The sequence below is a fragment of the Rattus norvegicus genome, chromosome 2 (genome assembly GCF_021556685.1).
Source record: "Rattus norvegicus strain SHRSP/BbbUtx chromosome 2, alternate assembly SHRSP_T2T, whole genome shotgun sequence".
NCBI classification, from domain to species: domain Eukaryota; kingdom Metazoa; phylum Chordata; class Mammalia; order Rodentia; family Muridae; genus Rattus; species Rattus norvegicus.
The window spans coordinates 218,325,120-218,346,207 of record NC_141535.1 but is presented as its reverse complement, the minus strand read 5'-3'; the positions used below and the strand labels follow the sequence as shown (position 1 = coordinate 218,346,207).

Here is a 21,088-nt window from a genome sequence, read left to right as displayed (position 1 = left end):
AGACATAGAGAGCCACGGTCAGAGCAACCAATCCTCCCACAAAATAACGCTGCAAGGGGTAAAAATATGTCTGTGACACCAATGTGATATCAGAATGATAGACCTGAGCATCCAGACCATCTTCTACAGACTGCAAGCAACTGAACACTCAGGATCTCATCCATGCACCTGACAGTGTGAGGTCATGGTCCTTGCAATCAACACATCACCATCACCACCATCACCATCATCATCATTATTTATTAGAGGAAGCACATATCACTGATATACTAATCAATCTATGGGAGAACCCCAGGTAGCAAGATTCCCACCAGCAGATAGTCCCTTCCACAGCAGTCCACTAACAGGTGCTAAGGTAGCTGAGTCTGTTTGACACAGTGCCCTGGGTTATCTGCTGAACCATCTGTGAAGAAGGCCTGACATTTCCTTGTCCTGACCCTGACACTCACTCTTCAGGTGGGATAGGTGCAGTTCCCAGGAGATAAAACAAAGCAAAACAAAACCAAAAAATGCCATCATCCCTTCGTCAGTCCCACTGGATTACATGAGATAGGAAGTTTCTTTACTTTTCATCTGTCTCTGTACATCTTCCTGGAGTCCGGTGAAGAGATTGGGTTCTGGGAGAGAAAGACATCATCTTCATTAGGAAACACCCTCTTGGAAACCTTCCCATTGGCTTACAGCCAATGTTAGGTCACAATCCTAAACTTGAAGTCGAAATATTAGATTATTGTTTGAAACTCTGGCATTAGTCCATTTTCCATGCCTCAAGTTTATTTGTGCAAACAGCATAGGACCCTGTCATCTGCAAATAGTGTGTAGGCGGGCGTGTCACTGTCACATCAGTGTTCACACTGGCAGGAGCCTTTTCTACGGGGCCTTCACAGGGGCCTGGGCACCCTTGGGAGCCTGGGCCTTAGCTGGAGCTGAAGCCTGGGCCTTAGCTGGAGCAGCAGCCTCTGCCTTGGTCTGAACCTTGGGTTTTGGTTGGCAGAGCCTACGACCCTTGGCCATGTAGCTTCAAATCCTCTTCCCGAGCTTGCGGTGATGGCTGAGTTTGCGGCTGGGGTCCTTTGACATCTTGGGCTTGATGGCCTGAGGCTTCACGAGGGCCTTGATGGCCTCTGCGTGTGCATTCACTGCCTTTGCACTCTTGGCCTGCATCTTCTTCAGGCCTTTCTTCCTCATGTGCTTCTGGGCAAAGCCCATGTTCCTCAAGAACTTGGGGGCAACCCCCTTAAGAGGTTTGTATTTTTGTGACCAGGGTTTCTTGATGCCATTTCTGGGCCATTTGCCGGACTGGTTTTGTGTGTGTTGTGGTTCTTGGACTTGGTCATGACTACACGGTAACCTGAGGATCCTGCACTGCCTGGGGCCAGAAAAGCCATGTAGTTGTTGTTGTTGTTGTTGTTGTTGTTGTTGTTGTTGTTGTTGTTTATATATACCAGTCAACAGGCAGGAATTTTCGTCCCCAAAATGCTCCTAACTAAGGTCATACCATGTCATTCTCCATTACAAATGCATCTTCAGTGTCTGTCACCTAATGCTTGGTGGCGGGATGAATGAATCACTGGCGTCTTTTGCCAAGCATCACTCGGGAGACACCCAGGCTTTGGTGCTGGTTGCCCGTAGTAATGGAGTACCCTGTGACAAGGAGCTCTTCCTTGTGAGATTTCAGCTCATCACCGGCTCTGCCTTGCTTTCTGTTGCTATGATGAAAAACACTCTAACCAAATTCAACTTGGAGAGGAGACTAGTTATCGTATACCTCAGAGTCTGTTCTGGTGAGAAGCCAGGGCAGGAGATCAAGGCAGAAACCAAAGCACAAACCATGGAAGAAAGATGCTTAGGAGCTTGCTCCCCGGGCTTGCTCATCAGGCTAGCTTTCTTCTACAACCCAGGCCTAGAGACAGTACCGCCCACAGTGGACTGAGCTCTCCTATAGTAATCACAGTCAAGAAAAGGCCTCACAGGCAAGCCCAGTGAAGGAGGTAAATCTAACTGCAGCTAACTCTTCCCTGGCGTGTCAAGCTGGTTACAGAAGCTAACCGTGCACGGTCCTACATAAGTCAAGTCTGTTCTTGGCGAAGCATTTTTGTTAACTGATACGGACCTTTGATTTTACTTTCTATATAGCTATTTCCAGTGACAAGATCTCTGAGTAGAAATTCCCTGAGGATCAGGAGGAATACTCAGAGTTAGAAACCCTAATGCAGGAGCTCCGCATTGACATAATAAATAAACATTTTTGGGACTTCCTAACCAATGATAAAAGCCAGGACTTTGGGGGTTAGCTTCCTTTTTTTTCTGACAAAAACTAGAATGGAAACCAGGCCAGGCTGTGTCCCTGACTTTTTTATTTACTTATTTTCCTTTTTATTGTGTGCTGGTTTACTGTGTGCAGGTTTCACACATGCTAGACACATTCTCTCACCCTGAACCCATATCCCTAGCCCTCGAAAGGTAGTTGTCTACCTCGAAAAAACAAATACATTCTGTTTTCCTTAATTATGTTTTGTTCATTAATTTTCAGTTTCATCCCCACATTTTTGGTCTACCAATATTTTTTTTTATTTTCATCTCATCTAAAAAAGAAATTGTGGAGGTTGAATATTGAGTGTCCTGGGAGGTCACATTGCTGTCAGACATGGCTGCTGGACATGGTCACGAACACGGACATGGTCATGGTAAAATGGAACTTCCAGATTACAGACAGTGGAGAATTGAAGGGACGCCATTAGAAGCAATGCAGAAGAAGCTTGCTGCACGAGGGCTGAGGGATCCATGGGCTCGCAATGAGGCTTGGAGATACATGGGCGGCTTTGCAGACAATATCACCTTCACGAGCGTAATGTTAAAAGGATTCAAATGGGGGTTTGCTGCGTTTGTGGTAGCTTTAGGGGCCGAGTATTTCCTGACTTCCCATGAGGTTAAGAAGCATCACTGAAGAGAGCACCTGTGACGTCTTCCATGAAAATAAGATTTCTCTCACCATAGCATCCTTGGCTGTGTGTCTGTCCTTGAAAGAATATTGTATGGTTTAATAAAGCAAGAAAAACTGTGGGTTTTTTGTAACTATTAAATAAAATTAAAAAGAAAAAAAAAGAAATTGTGATGTAAAAACTAAGGTATCCCTGGCAAGCCACCTATACTTACATGAAAATAACCAATCAGCAAAGCATCGAGAGCTATGAGCCAAGTCACCTTCCGCACTTACGACTTCTCCTCAACGACTGACAATACAGCCATGAACAACAGAAGTGCCTGGTGTTACATTGCATGAGAGTTAGGAGCTTCCTGTGGGAAGATAGGAAAGAGAAAAGTGCTGTAAATAATATCACTCGAAATTGGTAATAGTAATAATTGATATTACTAATGATATATCACTGAATATTGGAGAGCAGCCTGGGCTGCGAAGGTCAAAACAGCAGAGTCGTGGGACAGCGAGTGTTGTGGATGTTTTTCAGAGGAGCGTTAGGGAAACCTTTCTAGAGTGACTGGAGTTGAGGCTTGAGTTGGGAGCTGGGCTCACAACCAGAGCAGCAGCTGTGCAGATGGGGAGCAGCCAGTGCAAACTCACGAAGCTCACACATGGCTCGTCCCAGAGAGAACCAAAGCAAGGAGGCCAGAGAAGAGGAAGAAATAATGGGAGTCAGAGGAACTAGGTTAGTGAAACAGCAAGAGGTGTTACATTAGGAACAACTCATTCACATTTATAGATTTAAACTATTTTTTTTACATTTATTTGTGAGTGTGTGTGCACACACACCCAACTCTAGGAGCGTGAACAAAATAACGATCAGTGGGCATCCTTTGGACTTGGACTTTATTGGCAACCTTAAGAGAATGCGTTTAATAGAGTGTTGAAGGTGAGAGCTGTAGGATAAAGAAAGTTTGGAAGTGAGGAAGGAAAGAGAAGGAGATGGGATGACTCTTGAATTTGGCACCACTGGAAGGATGAGAGAAACAGGCCAGGAGGCACCTTCTCTTAGGCACCTGCTGTCAAAATGGCAAGTTTGCTTTTTTACATTTCCTGTTACTATGACTACACACTGGGTACTATATAAAGAGTAAAGGCTCTAAGGACCCAAAATCAAGGCATTGAATGGCAAAGGCCTTTTTGATAGTGAGGACTTAGTGTAGAGTGCCAAGTTGACATGAAACAAGACCATCAAAGACAAAGAGGTTATGGGGCAAGTGTGCTGGATAATCACTAGCGTGGTTGTTGAACTGGCCAAAATTTATATCTGGATTCAAGACGCCTAGAGTCCAGAGTCAAACAAGCAGATGGCTCAGCAGTTCCCAGAAGACACAGGTAGTAGTAACACGGTTGCCTATTTTGATACTTTGTTTTTCCCTTTCATGGTCCACCAAAACCATCTACTGCAGATCTGAGCAGAGGAAGTGGAGGGAATGGGGGCAAACCAATGTGCTCTCTTAGGTCCCGAGATGCAGGTCTCACAACTGTTTCCCGTGAATCTGCATCTTCCATTGGTAAAATGGAGAGTTCGTGACTTGACAGGGCCTGGGCCTAAGCCTTAAGATGCATCTGTTTTTCTTTTGTCCCCCATTTAGTAGGTGAACCAATGTGGAGCATGCCAGATTTGGTCTTCACTTGACCTTCCGGAGTCGACTTCGGTGGGTTCTATGCTTATCTCTTACTGTTGCCTGCCTTGTTGCGCACCCACGCTGGCCACCGTCACTTTTCATTTGTTTATTTTGCCAAGTCCTTGCCTCAGAACCTGCCCCTCCCCACTTACATCTCCTCCTTCCTTTTTTTCTCCATCCTCCAAATGGTCATACCACAATAATTTCCCTTCACACTGCTCCAGCCAGATGGCACAGAGACCCCCTTGCCCAGCCCCTTGAGAACAGCTGCCATTGTCATTGCTGTGAACACGTCATGGCTTTGAACTTGTAGCTGGGACCCAAACTTGAGGCTCAGAACCAGGAGGGGCTGCTCTAAAAGACAGGGCTCGTTAGCATTTTTCCAATCTTCTGTGTATCGAAATCTCATTGTGGAAGTTTAATTCCTTAGCCACCTGACTCGACTTCCTAGCCATGAAGTTCCCTTTGTGCCTGAAACTCAATTAGAGTCCCGTATTTCTCATCCCCACAAACAGATGTGGAAACACAACTCTGTTTGTGGGCTGTCGGCACGTGTGTCTTTGTGTGGGCAAGTGTGTGCCTGTCCCCTTAGGAATCTAGTAAATTCTCTTCACAGTCTCTAAGTACCTTATTTAAACATGGTCACTCAGCAAGAAGAATACAGTTGCTGTCTGTTCTGCCTTCCCATGAAGACAGCCCCTGAGGAAAGATAAAGGGGTAGGATTCATTTGTTTCTGAGCATAAGATTGCTAGAGTCACAGCAACACAGAAATTCTGTTCCTATGGTATATGATCATAATTTTGAGTCCTCAGAGACGACAAGTCAGTCATGGGTCTAAAAACCCAAACTACCACCACCACCACCACCACCACCATCATGACGACAAAGATTCATATGTGTGAACCAATATCCATTTCAAAAGCACTATTGTGTTGTAAACCATGGGTAGTGTGTGTGTGTGTGTGTGTGTGTGTGTGTGTGTGTGTGTGTGTGTGTGTGTGCTTTCACTTTTGGGGGGTGGGGAGGGCAGGGGGTTCCTTTCATTTTAATCTAATTGTGTACAGCCCAGGCACATTTTGCCACGCAGGGAGATTCCTTAGTGTCCCTTCCCTACCACATACTCTGACCTCTTTCATTCTCCCTTCTCCTGTCAGAGAATATCCCCACACACACCCTCCTCCCTCCAGGGTGGGGAGAGATTCCCAGAACGCTGATGTATTCTGCCTCGCTGCTGAGGAATGTACTGTCCCCTCACTTGGCAGCAAATGAAAGTGGGTATTAATTTCTCGAAGAGCGGGGAGACACAGAGAGTGGAGCTGCAAGAACCACATCACCCAAATCTGCACGTAGGACGCAGCACGCTGCCACTTCAAAGGAGAGTGGCTGAGAGAAAGAAAGGGAAGAGGAGAGTCTCCTGACTTGATGTCCTTGTACTTCGCATCATAGGTTTTGGATAGAGATGCGAGAGGTTCGGCCCTGAAGGGAGCTAAATTATGCAGCTGCAGGGACGCCAGGGCCTCCAGAATAGGATGCTTCGTTTGGATTTTGCACAATGCTATTGAAGTGCTTATTTTCCTCCTGAAGAGACACAAACAGATGCAAACTTCTGTAAACACTTTAGAAATGAATTCAGTGAGTTTGGCCTCTCAGCAGTGCTCAATAGCTGACAGAAAAATGTCTAATTAGTGCAAGTGGAAATAATAGGGCCACTTGGATTCCTTCCATCCTCCTCCAAGTCTCCTTCTCCAAGAAACTCAAAGGCCCTTTTGTCTGGCAGGTCACCCTCTCTCGGGCTTTTGTGCTCCGATCTATTAAGAGTAGAAGGGGAGAAAATAGATTAGGCAATGTTCCCTGCTCAAATATATGACGCGTTCGTGCGGGCTGCAGAATGCGCCTACAGGTGCTGGGGGAGGGGTCTCCGGGTTAGTGACAGCAAAAAAAAAAAAAAAAAGGAACGCGCACGCGCACTAGAGCGCTGGAAGGTTCCCTTGGAAGAGCTAGCTTCCCGCTTGCTGCATGAAAATGGGGCGGCTTCCTTTTTTTTTTCCCAGTCTCAGAGAGGTTAGTTCTCAGGGTCGGTGAAGGGATGAAAAAGATGAAAAAGACATGTGACGTTTTACCATGTTTCTAGAGAACACTTATAGATTCAACGGTCATTTCTGTTTAAGTATTGAAAATTCCACTGCAGCCTACACCAGGGTTGGGGGCTGGGGGAGCCTTTTCCATGGGTTTATATTTTGTCACACAAGAGAGGGGGACTGAGTGACAGACTTCGTTGGTTGGTTGGTTTTCCCTCGTGGTGTCTGTCACCTCATTTATTAAGCAGCCACACCATGCTGAACCCTCGAAGGAGAGTTTTCTTTAGTTCTGAAACAACACTGCAAATAGTAACGATCCAAGATGAGATCGGATTGGAGAGGTTACGCCGCCATTTGCCAGGGCAACCCATGAGGAGCTAGGATACAAAGGCAAGGAGAGACAACTGTTGGCACAGGGCTCACCTTGTGTGCATGAGACCCTAAGTTTCATTCTCAACACCACGACAAACCAATGAGCCACAGAGAGCTGTGGCTTCATCTCAGAAATTATATTTTTTTTAACTTTGATTTAAATGATATTTTTACATCTTGCATTTGCATACCTAATATTTTCTCCATGCCCTGGAACATTATCAAATAAAGCTATGAGAGCAGTCTGTGCTTTGGGAATTACTTTCTGTAGATTGTATAGACCATGCTTCTTTTGCAACTGGGAACTTTCACTTCCTGTTAATTGTGTCAGTTTTACCTGATCGGATGGTGGGTGTTTTACAGGTTTCTTGAGTTTTGCTCTGTGAAGCAGCTTAACTCTCTTGAAGCTAGCTAAACATCCAGACTCTAACTTCGTCTGGTCTCTAAAGCCAGACCTTCCAGAACACGTGGTCCCATGCTCTGTGAAGGGACAAGACTTACAGAAAGACGAGATGCTTGAGACCTAAAGAAGACTTGAGCTTTGATTCCTAGCACCCATGTAAAACGCCAGTCATAGAAGTGTGTGCCTCTCAGAACTAGGGAGGAAGTCTGCAGGAAGGAACAGGATCCCTGAGACTTAGTGGCCAATGCATCTAACCAGCCATTGAGCTCCAAATTCAGTGAGAGATCCTGCCTCAAAAACAAACAAACAAACAAACAAACAAAAACCATTAAGAACAAGGAGGAAAATAACTGATCAAGGGTGCTGACCTTTGACCCTCTCACACTCTGCACACCTATACACACATAAACGTATACATATGAAAAACCTGTGTAAACATGCACAGATGATGCATATCACACAAAGATACTGTGCTGATGACATCGCCAGGCACCATAGCAGGAATTAGCCTAGATATGTATGATGTGCATACATATGTAACACACTGCTTACCTGTGACAGGGGAGGGAATTTGTCCTATCCGAGGTAGAAACTTGAAGGAATCACACTGAATAGCTCACAAATAGACCGATGCTGTATGACTCTACTATAGATACCTAAGCCAATGTAATTCTTAGAAACGGGGCAGAAGGGTGCTTTTCAGCAATGGAAGAGATGTGAAATGCGTTCTCTCAAATTCTCAAGATTAAAAAAAAAGTGTCTTTAGCATAACTGCACTTTAAAATTGTGAGAGTAAGTGTTGAGAGAGGTTGAAACTGAGACGGGCTCCTGTTTGGCTCCCTTGCACTGGATTTGTAACTTAATAAAATATACACTTAACCTCTCATCTCCCTTTTTGGTATCAATTCTAAGGCCACTGAAGAGTTCCGGTGAGAATGGGAACTTTGGATTTTTTTTCAGAAAATAAATGTTGCCACTAAGATGAGACCCACTATGACTGGTGAAGAAAGAGCAGGGACCACATCTGGAAAGTGGCCTGCCCCTAAAACATGGGTTTTGGGGGACTACTTCAACTGCCTGAAGCAAATGGACTTCAAAGAGAAGGGGCAGAACATGTGCTGGAGTGCTATGTCAGAGAACATCATCTCTAAGGTACAGGGAAATGTGCACGCTGACAGGAGGGAGTGGTTCTGAGCAAACTATGAGAGGCCCACAGTAAGAGAAAGTTCAGCCCCCTCGACCTGTAGATGGTAGCTCATGCTGCCAACCAGGGGACGGTATTTACATGGTGCCCACAGGAAGGGCTCTCACCAGACCCTGGCCTTATCAGGCAGACCTGAGCATGTGCAAAACTGTCAACTTGCTTTTCTAACTTTTGAACCTATGCTTTAGGGCATTGAGTTAACGGAACTCGCTGTGACATTTGCTTCTCGGAGTGATGTTTCTTGAGAAATAAAAAGCTCAATAACAATATTTTATATCTGCTTGCTGTTGTGGTTGGAAGGAACATGGCTCAATCAAGTAGACTTACAATAGAGTGTACGTGATCCTGAAATGAAGATGGGCTGGTAAAGGAGAAATGTAGCTTCAAGGTTGCACTCAGGGAGGTGAGGAGCTGTAGCGATGGATCAGCCATTGAGAGATCCTGGGTTCGGTCGCCAGCACCCACATCACTCACAGATGTAGCTCCAGTTCCAAGAGATCTGACGACCTCTTCTGGCTTCAGTGGGCACCTGCATGTGTGTGGTACATACATACATACACACACACACACACACACACACACACACACTCGCACACTGAAATATGTACTTCTTTCCATCCTGCAGTAACAGGCAATGTCTCTCTAACATTTCTTAGTTTGACATTAAGAGGTTCATTTTCCTGTGGTCAAAGCCATGTGTCACATGACTACTCTCAGGTTTACTGCAGTCTGGTGGGATCAGGGGTGGAGAACGATCTCAAGTAGCAAAACACATGGTTGCTTCAAAGACAGGGACACGGACTATGGTGACTTTTCAAAGGAAGGTAGTATTACTGCCATGATCTTTGAGAAGAGCCAATAAGTAATCCCTCTTCCTCTTCTGGATTCTGAAAAAATGGAAAATTACACAATAGTGTGGCCAACCACATATTAAATATTGCTCTCTCTGTGTGTGTGTGTGCGTGTGTGATTTATATGTATATATAGTGTGTGTGTATTCGATCTTATTCTGTTGAGGACAGAGTCTCTTATTAAACCTAAAGACAGCCGTTCAGTCAGGCCAGCTAATCACTGAGCCCCCAGAATCTACCTGTCTCTGTCCCCTCTTCCCCTTCTGTGCTGGGGTTACAGGTGAACACAGCCACATTTGGCTTTTATGGGATGCTGGGATCCAGACTTAGATGCTCCTGCTTGCACAGCAAGGCCTCTTAGTAGGTGAGCCATCTCCCCAGTCTAAGAGATTGTTACCTTCAATCCTGACAAAGACCAGGTTGGATAATAAAGCTTCGTTATTAGAGTACAAGAGATCTACCCTATGGCCTGAACGATCGAATACCCTTCCATAGTCACAGAAATGGCCTGGCCAAACAGAACATCCCTTAGAGGGCGGCTGCCAGATAAGACTTGAAGAGAGAAAAGGATCCGTTTCTTTAAACAGCTTGTTCCAAATAGAAAAGGAGAACAAGCAAAGACCCTCAGTTATTCTTACTAAGTGTTCCAGTCAGAGTCACTCTGCCTCCCATGCAGCAAAATAAAGAACTAGAAGCCAGAAATGCAATGGTCATTGACCTACAGTAACAGGAAAGGAAACTCCAAGGAGAGATGTTTGTAAGCTAATAAACAAGAGGAGGAGGAGAGAGAAAGGTAGGGATTTTCTCTACTAAGGATTGATATCTCCTTCACAGTAAGAACAATGAAGACCTAGGACAGCAAGATGAATTTAACTACAGGGTATCATTTCCATACTTTATAAAGGATGGTTCATGAGCCAAGAAACCATCGCTGTGAAAGAGTAGAGTAGTTGTACTGTCATTAGTAAGCACTACTTGATCTGTGAATGCTGATACACACACACAGAAGACATGTTCCATGCTTAAATGTTATTCTCTATGCAGTGCCATATAGATCTATAGATGGAAACCAAAACTTAAGTCAGAAATCAAGCCATGTAAATAAATACCATAGCTAAAACCCAGCATAGACCAGAAGTGAAAGTTTGGGCCTACTGCACTTAGAGTTATTCTTTAGTCAGTTTTCCATTGCTTGCTCCCAGGAAATAAGAGAAAAATAACTCACAAATAGATCAGGGTTGTTTTGCTCCACTGTTTTGAAAGTTCTGATCCACAGTCCTTCAGATCTACTGCTCAGGGGTCCCTAGTGGGCATGCTCACCAGCAGTGACTATGGAAACAACTGCTCCACTCATGGCCAGAAGAAAAAGAAAGGTGAGGGTGGGTCCCATCATCTTCCTTGAGGACACACCTCCCAAACCAGGAGGACCTCCCACTGAGACCTACCTCCAAAAAGTGTTCTAGCACTTTCCAGTACCTTATCTGGGAAGCAGACCTTTCCCACATAAGCTTTGGGGTCAGGAGAAAGTTTCAACATGCAGACTACAGCACGGTGTTGAAACTCTGCAGAACTGTTGCTGGGAAGGTTTAATGAGTAGGGAGCATTTTCAATGAGGATGCGTCTTTCCTTACTGTTGACAAGAGAAAAATTCTGAAATAGTCTAAATGTAAAGACTTATTTTTATTTTGTGCATACATGGTGTGTGTGTGTGTGTGTGTGTGTGTGTGTGTGTGTGTGTGTGTGTGTGCAGGCATTGGCTCTCCAACTGTAGTTACAGGCTTTTATGAGCTACCTAACATGGTGTGGGAACCAGAGTCCTCTGCAAGATCAGCAATGCTCTTCACCGCTAGGCCATCTCTCAGCCCTGGTATGTCCTAAATCTAATTAAAGGGACTTAAGGATGGACAGAAAGAGTAGAGGAGTTTACTCATCTACAAGCTTGGGCCAGGAGGAACAAAAATCATTCTGTTATTTATTTTTATGTTCTTTAAAACCTTAATTAAAATCCTGTCACCACTGCTAGGTGACAACATTTCTCACTTACATCCCAACCAAGCAGGAGCGTGGGTCTCTGCTCCCATGGGTGAAGGTTTGTTCTCCACCTTGTGCTTTCCCACACCTTTTCTTTATAGCTAACGTGTAGGCACCATGTGACTAGCACAGGCCTCGGTTCCCCAGGTTTTCATTACAGGTAAGTGTCTTAGCTCATGTCCCACTGAACACTCTGCGTTTGTTACCTAGACTTCCTGATGAGAGAGGGTGAGCTTGGCCAAAGAGTTGGTCCTTTTTCTCGCTGCCATCTATAACTGTTACTAAGATTCTCCGAGAGATGCCCAACCCTCTGAGTGTGGGTTGAATGCGTTGAGTTGCATCCTGCTTAAATCAGCAACCACAGCAAACCAGACTACACCTCTGGTGCCGACAAGCGTGATTATCAGGTCATTGACATCTGTCAGACTCCTAGCTTTCTTCAGGCTAAGAGGTAGGAGCTGGGGTGATCTGGACCTGACTCTCTTGTATTCACTCAAGCTCAGCTCCCTGGCCCAACTCTTGTAAAGGTAACTTCTTTGGGCTTTGATAATGGAGTCTGCCTGGGGGCGGGGGATTGCTGTGGTAACTACACAGATTATTCACAGAGTGTACTCAGTGCTGTGCCCAGAGCCTAGCTTAGTCTATCAAGGGCTAAGTGCTGCTGTGAAGAAAGCAGTGCCAGTGTGCAGCTCGTCGAGGTCAGAAATCACTTCCAATGCTTTCCAGGCTTCATCTGGGAGCAAAATTGCCTCGAAAAGACGCAAGCGGATTCGGGTCAGAACACGCAGAAACTGCTTGGTGATGCCCTCACTTAACACTGACATGGCGGTTCTCAGTCCTTCTAATGCTGCGACCCTTGACTACAGTACAGGTTGTGGTGACGTCCACAACCGTAAACTTATCCTCATTGCTGCTTCATAGCTAATTTTGCTACTGTTATGAATCATAATGAAACTGTGTTTTATGATGATCTTAGCTGACACCTATAAAAGAGTTGTTTGACTCCCCCTCACCCCCAAAGGGGTCGTAACTCACAGGTTAAGAAACACTGCCCTAGCAGATGACAGTGTTTTCCACGGAAATTCACCTTTTCATTTTTATGTCTTTTTTTTTTTTTAAAGAGAGTCGCTAGCCCATGTTGACCTCTAACTTAGCATGTAGCCAAAGATGGCGCTGAACGTAGGCTAGCAGTCCGGTGCATGCAGTGCTGAGACTCAAACCCAGGGCTTCCTGTGTGCTAAGGAAGCACACTGGCAGCTGGGCCCAGCCTTTATCGTCACTTCTCTCTCATGGTCCACTTCCAAGGCATAATTGTTTCCCCCCTTTGTTTATAAACATGTATATGTGATTTATATCAAGAGGGTAATAATGAAAATCAAATTTAAATTTTGAACTAATATGCTGTTTCTTAATTAAAATATATGTAATAAGGGTGGGTGTGGTGGCACAAATCAGTAATCGGAACCCTTGGGAGGCTGAAGTGGGAGGGAGGATCAGGAATTCAAGCCAGCTTCTGTCAAATACATGTGTATAGTCTGCCCAGCCTGCCTTTCTGTTGTACCAGCCCCTGCCACAGACCAATCAGTGCAGGATCAGTCCGTCCTCATCAGGAAGGCTTCTCTCTGCCTTAAAGGTCAGTTGACATGAACGCCAGGTCAACGTGCTCGGCTCTAAACATGGGGCAGCTACCACCAAGCTCGGGGATCATCTCGGAAGGATTGTGAGAGCCAGAGGCAGTGGACATCTGCAGTGAAATAGTATTCGCTGGACACCGCAATGCTGTGGCACATATGACCTCACAGCAGCTGTGGTTACATACACAGCGCCTGCACGTGACCAGGCCAGCCGTAATCCCAGCATGGACGAGGAGGTGGATCATGCAGGTCCATCCCTAGCTGAGGAGATATTGGCAGTGGGTGGCTGTTGGGGGACAGAGACTTTTCTTCAGGGATGTGGTCCATGCTCCCTGGCCATGCTCCGTGGATCGTCCTGACCCACGCGCACTAAGTCAACTCAGCGGCTTAAAAAGAAGAGCTGGGGAAGGAAGAGTGGGAAGGGAGAGAAATTGGAGGAGGGCGAGGGGGTGGATTCGATCAAAACACATTATATGCATATATAAAATTCTCCTCTCCCTCCCTCACTCTCTCCCTCTTCCCCCTCTCTCTCCCTCTCCCCCCCCCTGTGAGAGAGAGACAGTGTGTGTGTGTGTGTGTGTATGCGCACATGCACATGTATGTGCATATCCAATAAATAGAGGTATGTGTTATGAACTGGATGTGAAAATCTCTCACTGATATAATGATACCTAAAACTTCTTAGGCCAGAAACGGTATGTCTGGTATGAGTGATCTCATTAATGAGAGACAGAGAGGGAAAGAGGCCAGGCAAGACAGAGAATCAATTCATGTCTATGTATGCATAAAAGGGGCACACACTTGCTCAGTCGGGATCTTACCTAAATCGCCAGGGAGAAGGGAAGTGAGAGGAGTCAGAGGGGAGAGCAGAAATAAATCTGGTAAGAAATTGGGCAAGGATATACTTTAAGTCTATGCCCCACTTCTGTATTGTTTTAATTTAAAAAGAAATCCGCACTTCCCGCTAGTATGGTTTTAGACATAGGAGGAAAATCCTATGAACACTATTATCTTATCAAGCGAATTGAACTTTCCCCTGATTATTGTTTCCTTCTCAGGATTTTAGCGCTTACTAAAGTACACTTCTCCTAGCTACAGGCTTGGTTGTTGTTTTAATGAAAAGTACCTAGATGACTAGGCTTGGTGCAGGGCGGCCTTCTTTGGGGCGCCTGCGGTGTTCTCTGGTTCATTATGTCCTGTTGCTGCTTCTGCAGGCGGCCTTGCGAGCCTCCATCCTTGTCCAGGACTGCGCTGCCGCCGCCGCTATTGTCTTCTTGATGGACCGGTTCCTGTACGGACTCGACGTCTCGGGAAAACTCCTGCAGGTCGCCAAAGGCTTGCACAAGCTGCAGCCCGCGACGCCCATCGCCCCGCAGGTGGTCATCCGCCAAGCCCGGGTCTCTGTCAACTCAGGTGGGCTCCATCGCTTGGCGCCGGCTGGTCCACAGCCCGCTTGCTCCCGGCTACTTGACCTCTACAGGCGCCCACGGGCGCCCGCGGGCACCGGCGGGTGCCACCTCTGCCGCCCCAGCCCGTGCTGCCCCTGCACCCGCCTCTCGGCAGGCACAAAGGCCTGGCGTAAAGGGTTTCAGAGCCAAAAGCAGTAGAGAAAATTGTGAAAGGGTGTGGAAAATACTAATTGGAGCCTTTGTCTGCTAACAAATCTGTCCCGCTGCTTTCAAACAGGGGCATCTGAATTGCTATACTTCTGACCAAGAGCCTTTAAAAAGCAGATTAGAAATCGACTCCTTTCTCTTAGCGCTCCTGTCTCCTTTCTGTAGGGCCACTTGACTAAGCCAACAATGGAGCTGACAGCCCACTGAAGCAATTTGAGGGGTTTTCATCATTGAGAACACCGGTACAGTACCTGATTAGGGTTGAAAGTATCTTTTTTCCCCCTGTCACTTTGAATGAAATGAAAACTGAGGCTGACAGGCCAACTTAAGACGTATAGAAGGGGAGTATGGGTAGAGTGGGGGCTGGGTGCAGGACAGCACAGCCCGCTCCTACACAGGTCTGGAATTATTTGAATTACTTATAATCTGTAAATTTGGAAACACTGGAGTGAAAGTATGAAAACGGGGGTGGGGTGTCGAATCACCCCTCTCAGAAATGACCAGCCCCCACCCTCCCACCAACCCCCATCCCCCACCCTCCCACCAATCCCCATCCCCCACCTAACCCCTATCCCCCACCCTCCCACCAACCCCCATCTTTTTTTTTCCAGCTATTTCTCTTATTTTAGTACTGTGGTCTGCAAGAGGCTAAAGTTTTTACTTCATTTCTTTTGAAAGGGAGCTGCAGTAACTCTACTATATTTAGTTATGCAGTAAGTAAATGGAGCAAGGGTCTGTTGCAGAAGTGACAGAGATAAGATAGCACCTCAGTGGTGGGCCTGTGGAGAATGTCCTTTCAAAAGCCCAGGTACAGCTCAGGGTAGAGCCACCTGCCTGGTATAGGCAAAGCCCTGAGTCTGTCCAAGCACCACAAAAGCTCAAGTCCGCTCTGGCAAGTTCTAACTCAATGGAAATGTGCTTGTGTCTTACTCTTGACTTCCCCAGAGTAACTCTCTAGAAAGCTGAACATAGGTACTTTCAGATGTCCCTAAGGCAGAAATGGTGTTTGGTGCATGAGGGAAGCCTAACAATAAGCATGATTTTGGTGGCACCCAAGGACAATGGCATGTGAAGAGCTTGCTGTGGGGGACAGGCTGGTGACAAGCAACAGCAGAGTTCCCATCAAGTTGCCCTCGCAAGAGAGCCATGGTCCGTATTTTGTGTACACAGATTAGCTGTGATGTGGTATGAAAACAGAGGTCAAATGATAGGCCGGTGTGTCCACAGCTTTGTCTTTTTTGTGTTTACATTTTTATTATTTTTTCTTATTTTTCAAATTTGCATTCTTTCCATATGTTACATCCAGACCCCCCCTGCCCCCCCCACACGCGTGTACACATTTCAAAAATGCATTCTAGATATCAAAACAGTGGCTGTCAGGGAGACAAGCAAAAACCTCCCTGGGCCTGCTGCTCAGCTAACTCTGAATCAGGAAGCAAGCATTTCAACCACAGTGGCAAAGAAAGTCACAGACTTTCCGGAAAGATGGAGGTCTGAGCCAGTGCAGAACCTTCCCCTGTTATAGGCATGTAAAGTCTGTGGAGTAAAGGTTTTTAAGTGCCTGTGATATAGTGGGTGTGCAGGGTTAGAGCCTTAGACTGTGTCTCACAACACCCATCCAAAGGAGTTGGTGTGGAACATAGTTCTAAAGAAAGGGTTGTGGTTTGAATCCCTGTGCAAAGGCTGGACTGAGTCACACAGATTTAAAAAAACAACAAACAAACAAACAAACAAACAAAAAACAGATGCAGAGAGGTGAGATTCCTAAGACTTTGCACAGGCTGTGAAAGGAGCCATGGTGGCTCTCCCAGTCACTGTGAAGAAGTTGCAAGAGCAGCAAATGCTTTTCACCCAGTGTTTTTCAGCCTGCGGGTCACCCACAACCATCAGAAAATACAGATATTGACATTATATTCATAACAAAAGCATCCATGGGAATGATTTTATGGTTGGGATTTTAGGGTTGGAGTCACCACAACATGAGGAACTGTAATTATTATTATGCCATAAATACAGTTTTATTGGAGGCTGAAGATTTCATCTTCATTTACATTCTATGTAGAGAGCCATCAATGGCAAACCTGTCTTACAGTTTGCATAGCATCTGATGTATGCAATTCCTGGCCTAATTTTAGACTTGGAAATGGCGGCAGAGTCAGAATACATAGATTTAAGTTCCTCAAAGATAAGGGACTACATGAGCCGCAGCATTAGGAAAGTTAAGGGCCACTGTTTTAACCACCAAACCATCACCTCAGCCCTATGACAGTCAAAGGACGAGTAAGAGAAAGAGAAGGGGGAAGGGCAAGTCTTGGGGACATTTGGAATCATGACTTTCCAGGCCCCAAATAGTTATGAGTCTGATGACCGAGATGTGAAAGCGAGGCTTAGAGATCACAGGCGCCACAGGGAAGCAACTGTGACAGAGCAAGACAGAGGGACAAGAGGGAACTCAAGCGTGAGCACAAAGCCGGACGAGGGTCCAGGCTGTGTGTGGCTTCAAGTTAGCTGGAAGAGGGATGACTAATGAACAAGCTGTTGGGTTTCCTGCTTACGGAAACCATGTGGGAGCAATCAAACCAAACCATTTGGAAAAAGTAAAATAAAGATAACTCCAAATCTGAAGGATTAGGGAGGGATATCATATGTAAACTGTGCTGTTCTTGGGCATCTCTAATCTTTTGTAGTACAGCTTTCACAGAGAGAAGACATGGTACCTTTGACCAAGGTTTGCCTCCATTCCGCATCCTTGTACTGATAAAGAGTGCGTGCGTGCATGCGTGCATGTGTGCGCGCGTGTGTGTGTGTGTGTGTGTGTGTGTGTGTGATCACCTCTTCAGACACTATATAACTTCCCAGTTTGCCAATCCTAGAAACATGTTTTTCTTTCTCAGTTTTATGTACGATGTAACTATTGATTTAAATGTTAAATCTGAGTATTTCCAAGAGAAAGCAGGGTCCCTGTAACAGCGTGTCAATCCTAGAGCAGAAACTGTTATTAAGTATCTGTAAGTTTGAAACCAATGCTGTGCTGTGTGCTTGCTTCTTCTCAGGGAAACTGTTGAAGGCAGAGTACATCCTGAGCAGCCTGATATGCAACAGCGGTGCAACTGGTAAGCATTTCATGTTCTAAGTCCGCATGTTTTCCAAAAAAACAGTTGAACACGGCTTTAAGTGAACTTTGAGTTCAATGGGCTCAGATACATTGACTCTTGGTTCTTGAAATTTGTGGACAGCTCCAAGAGGAAGACACATGCTTTTATTTGTGACCCCCAGCTCTAAGCCACAGTGTCTGCGTATTCTGTCTTCTACACTTTACACACACCAGACAAAGCCATATACTCACACAATCACAGACCCTACACAACTCCCCCATGCAACACACACCCCAGGTACATGCACACACACATTCCCTACACAGTTCCCCCACACATACACACACACACACACACACACACACACACACATACACACACGTACCACACAACAACACATATCCCACATGCTACATATACACACCCTATACACTCACAGGAACTAGGAAGAGAACTGTGCAGGGTGGCCACTGACACTCACCATCTATTTGCCACCCACTGGGCCAGCTGACAAACCAGAACAAAATGAATAATGGCGCACACAGTACAGTATCTAAGTGTGGGGAAATGTCATAAGAAACTCCCTATGGTGCAGACTTAATCTGTGTATTAACAAAAATTGAAAACCTAACCTACTTGTCCACAGGCTGCAACCCAACGTCTTAGAACTTTATCCACCTCACACAATGACTACCATAAAAAAAATAGCCACTCTCTACTCCCTTTACCCAGCCAATGGCCAGCCTGAGGGTCAGCCCGGCTCTCCCCGCTGAGTCTCACTACATGGGTAATGAATTTTTGGTCTGTGTGGAGTCATCACCTTCAGTATCCAGACTAATGCTGTGTCGTTGGAACTGGCTTTGCAGTCTTCGAGACAGACACAGGTGGTGGGGTCACACTGTGGGTAAGGTAACCTGGGGTTAGGGACTTGGAGTGCCTTTGAGACAAATTGCATTGCATCTGGGACCTAAGATGTGGAACTCTTAAAAAGCCAGAGAAGAGAATCCCAGGTAGGAATGAGGTGCTTGAAGCAGGAGACACAGATGAGGGCCCTAGGGATGGAGAACTGTTGATGAGCCAGCCACAGACCATGTGAAAACTGACTCCCGTGGAGTCATGGGGAGTGGAGTTGTCTCTCAAATCTAAGTCATGTGTGTCAATGAAGACATCTCTGAAAATAGGTTTATCTTACTAGGCCATTTCCTTACTGACCACAGCCAATGTGTTCCTTTCATTGCAGGTACCTGGCTCTATAGGAATGAGAGTGACAAGGTCCTGGTACAGTCGGTGTGCATACAGATCAGAGGGCAAATTCTGCAGAAGCTAGGTACTGACTGACGTCAATACCGTCCCTCTCAGGGCTTATGGCAGAAGTCAGCTACAAGAATATACTATGGAGTTTTCTTCTTATATCTGGCTAAAGCCGTCACATCCCCATTACCTTAGTAGTCCTCTTGAGAAGAAAATGACATTAGGACACCAGGAGCTGAGCTGAGCTGAGCATGTCTGTGCACACTTATATAGCTTACTGTGTAGACTGAGGAGAGAGAAGAGCTTCAGCCAGGAGGCAGCATAGTGCGACCTCATGTTTTAAAAAAATCCTATAATTGTAAAGATTTATAAAAGCAAATATGTTTTCTGTTTTGTTAATGAAATTCACACTTGCGAATTGTGGCTATTCACTGACTTGCGTTAGTCATCCATTCCTTGGAATTTTCGCAAATTTTTTGAGCAGTTTAAAACCCTAATTAGACTAAAAGGTAAGCCAAAGCATTTGAAATGTTTAATAAATGATGACAAATATTATTCTTTTTGTGGAAATGACTGTAAATTGTGCACACGGACGCTTGTGTGTTATATACTGTGCTGGTTAGGGTTATGTCAAGCAGACACAAGCTAGAGTCATCAGAAAATGCCACCATGAGATCAAGTTGTAGCAAGCCTACAGGGACTTTTCTTAACGAGTGATTGATGGGGGAGGGCCCAGCCCATTTTGGGTGGTGGTGCCCATGAGCTGGCAGTCCTAGGTGCTGTAAGAAGGGCTGAGCAAGCCATGAGAAGAGAGCCAGTAAGCAGACCCCTCCATGGCCTCTGCATCAGTGCCTGCCTCTGCCCTGCTTGAGTTCCTGTCCTGCCTGACTTCCTTCAGTGATGGACTGTGATGTAGAAGTGTAGCCGAGTTGCTTAATTCGTGACATTTCATCAGAGCAATGGTAACTCTATTTAAGACAGCTTCCAAAAGTAGGATAACTCTTACAGTTTCTTGGTGACAGTTGGTGACAGGATCCAGTGAGTCTTCCTAACATATTAGCTTTCTAAGTTCATCCTACTTATTTACTTGCTATTCACTAATGTAAATGATTATTAATTGTTTGCTTACCTGTACAGGAAGGCACAGATACTTACAGTCCACCCCTGTTCCCCTTTGTGTTTTAGGCATGTGGTATGAAGCGGCAGAGTTGATATGGGCCTCCGTCATAGGATATTTGTCACTCCCTCAGCCAGATAAGAAGGTGTTGTGTCTTCATGCCGTGTCCACTGTCCTCACCTATCTTTGGATAGTTGTCTTTTTACAGCATAATCACCTCCATCATTTATCAGTTCTGTCTGCACTGTCTAAGTCACTCTACACGAGCACAAGACCAGGAACATTTAGGAACCTCCTTCTGTGTTGCGGGTAGACTCTACCTATGATGGGTTTCTGTACTAATTTCTAACCATCCAATTATAAATTTATAATTTCTGGCCCACTCTGTCTATCCTGTCCCATTATATAGCCTTCAGTTGATTCTGTGACAAATCTTGAAACGGCCACAATACTCTGTGTAAAGCCATTTTCCAAGAGTCTATCGAGGGGACACTTCCTTTGAAATTGTTAGTAGCATCTTTAAGAAACTAAGACTCAACGTTTGCTTTGACATTGGTAGTTTCACGTTCGTGATACTTTTGTGACTGTCCCCTCTTTAATCGAACCCTCCATTTCCCAGAGATCTGTCATTGATGTGAGACCCGTCTAACTTTCCAACACAGGCAGAGAGTACTATGAGATCTCCTCCTGTGCCAATGGTTCAGGCCTAGTATTTAGATGAATTATCACTAATAACCCAACTTCAAACCAGCCATGTTTCAATTCATCCTCAAGCCTTGGGATGTGATGCTCTTTCAGTTCAAAAGCATCTCCAACGTCACAGTCGC

General features: G+C 45.5%; 1 protein-coding gene and 1 pseudogene across 3 annotated transcripts in view; both read left to right on the top strand.

Moving 5' to 3' along the window:
* The window catches only part of Alpk1 (alpha-kinase 1), a 119,890-nt gene that overhangs the window by 79,687 nt on the left and 19,115 nt on the right, over positions 1-21,088 (top strand). For 2 of the 3 annotated variants that reach the window (NM_001433150.1, XM_087624972.1), the window contains exons 4-7: positions 14,397-14,595; positions 17,852-17,911; positions 19,134-19,220; positions 20,330-20,406. In NM_001433150.1, coding sequence (NP_001420079.1) covers positions 14,397-14,595; positions 17,852-17,911; positions 19,134-19,220; positions 20,330-20,406 — 423 coding nt within the window. Of the gene's footprint in view, positions 1-8,422; positions 8,615-14,396; positions 14,596-17,851; positions 17,912-19,133; positions 19,221-20,329; positions 20,407-21,088 lie in introns of all 3 variants that reach the window. The other variant, NM_001433149.1, reaches the window with a different exon arrangement.
* Positions 2,604-3,063, top strand: Ndufb3l2 (NADH:ubiquinone oxidoreductase subunit B3 like 2; annotated as a pseudogene).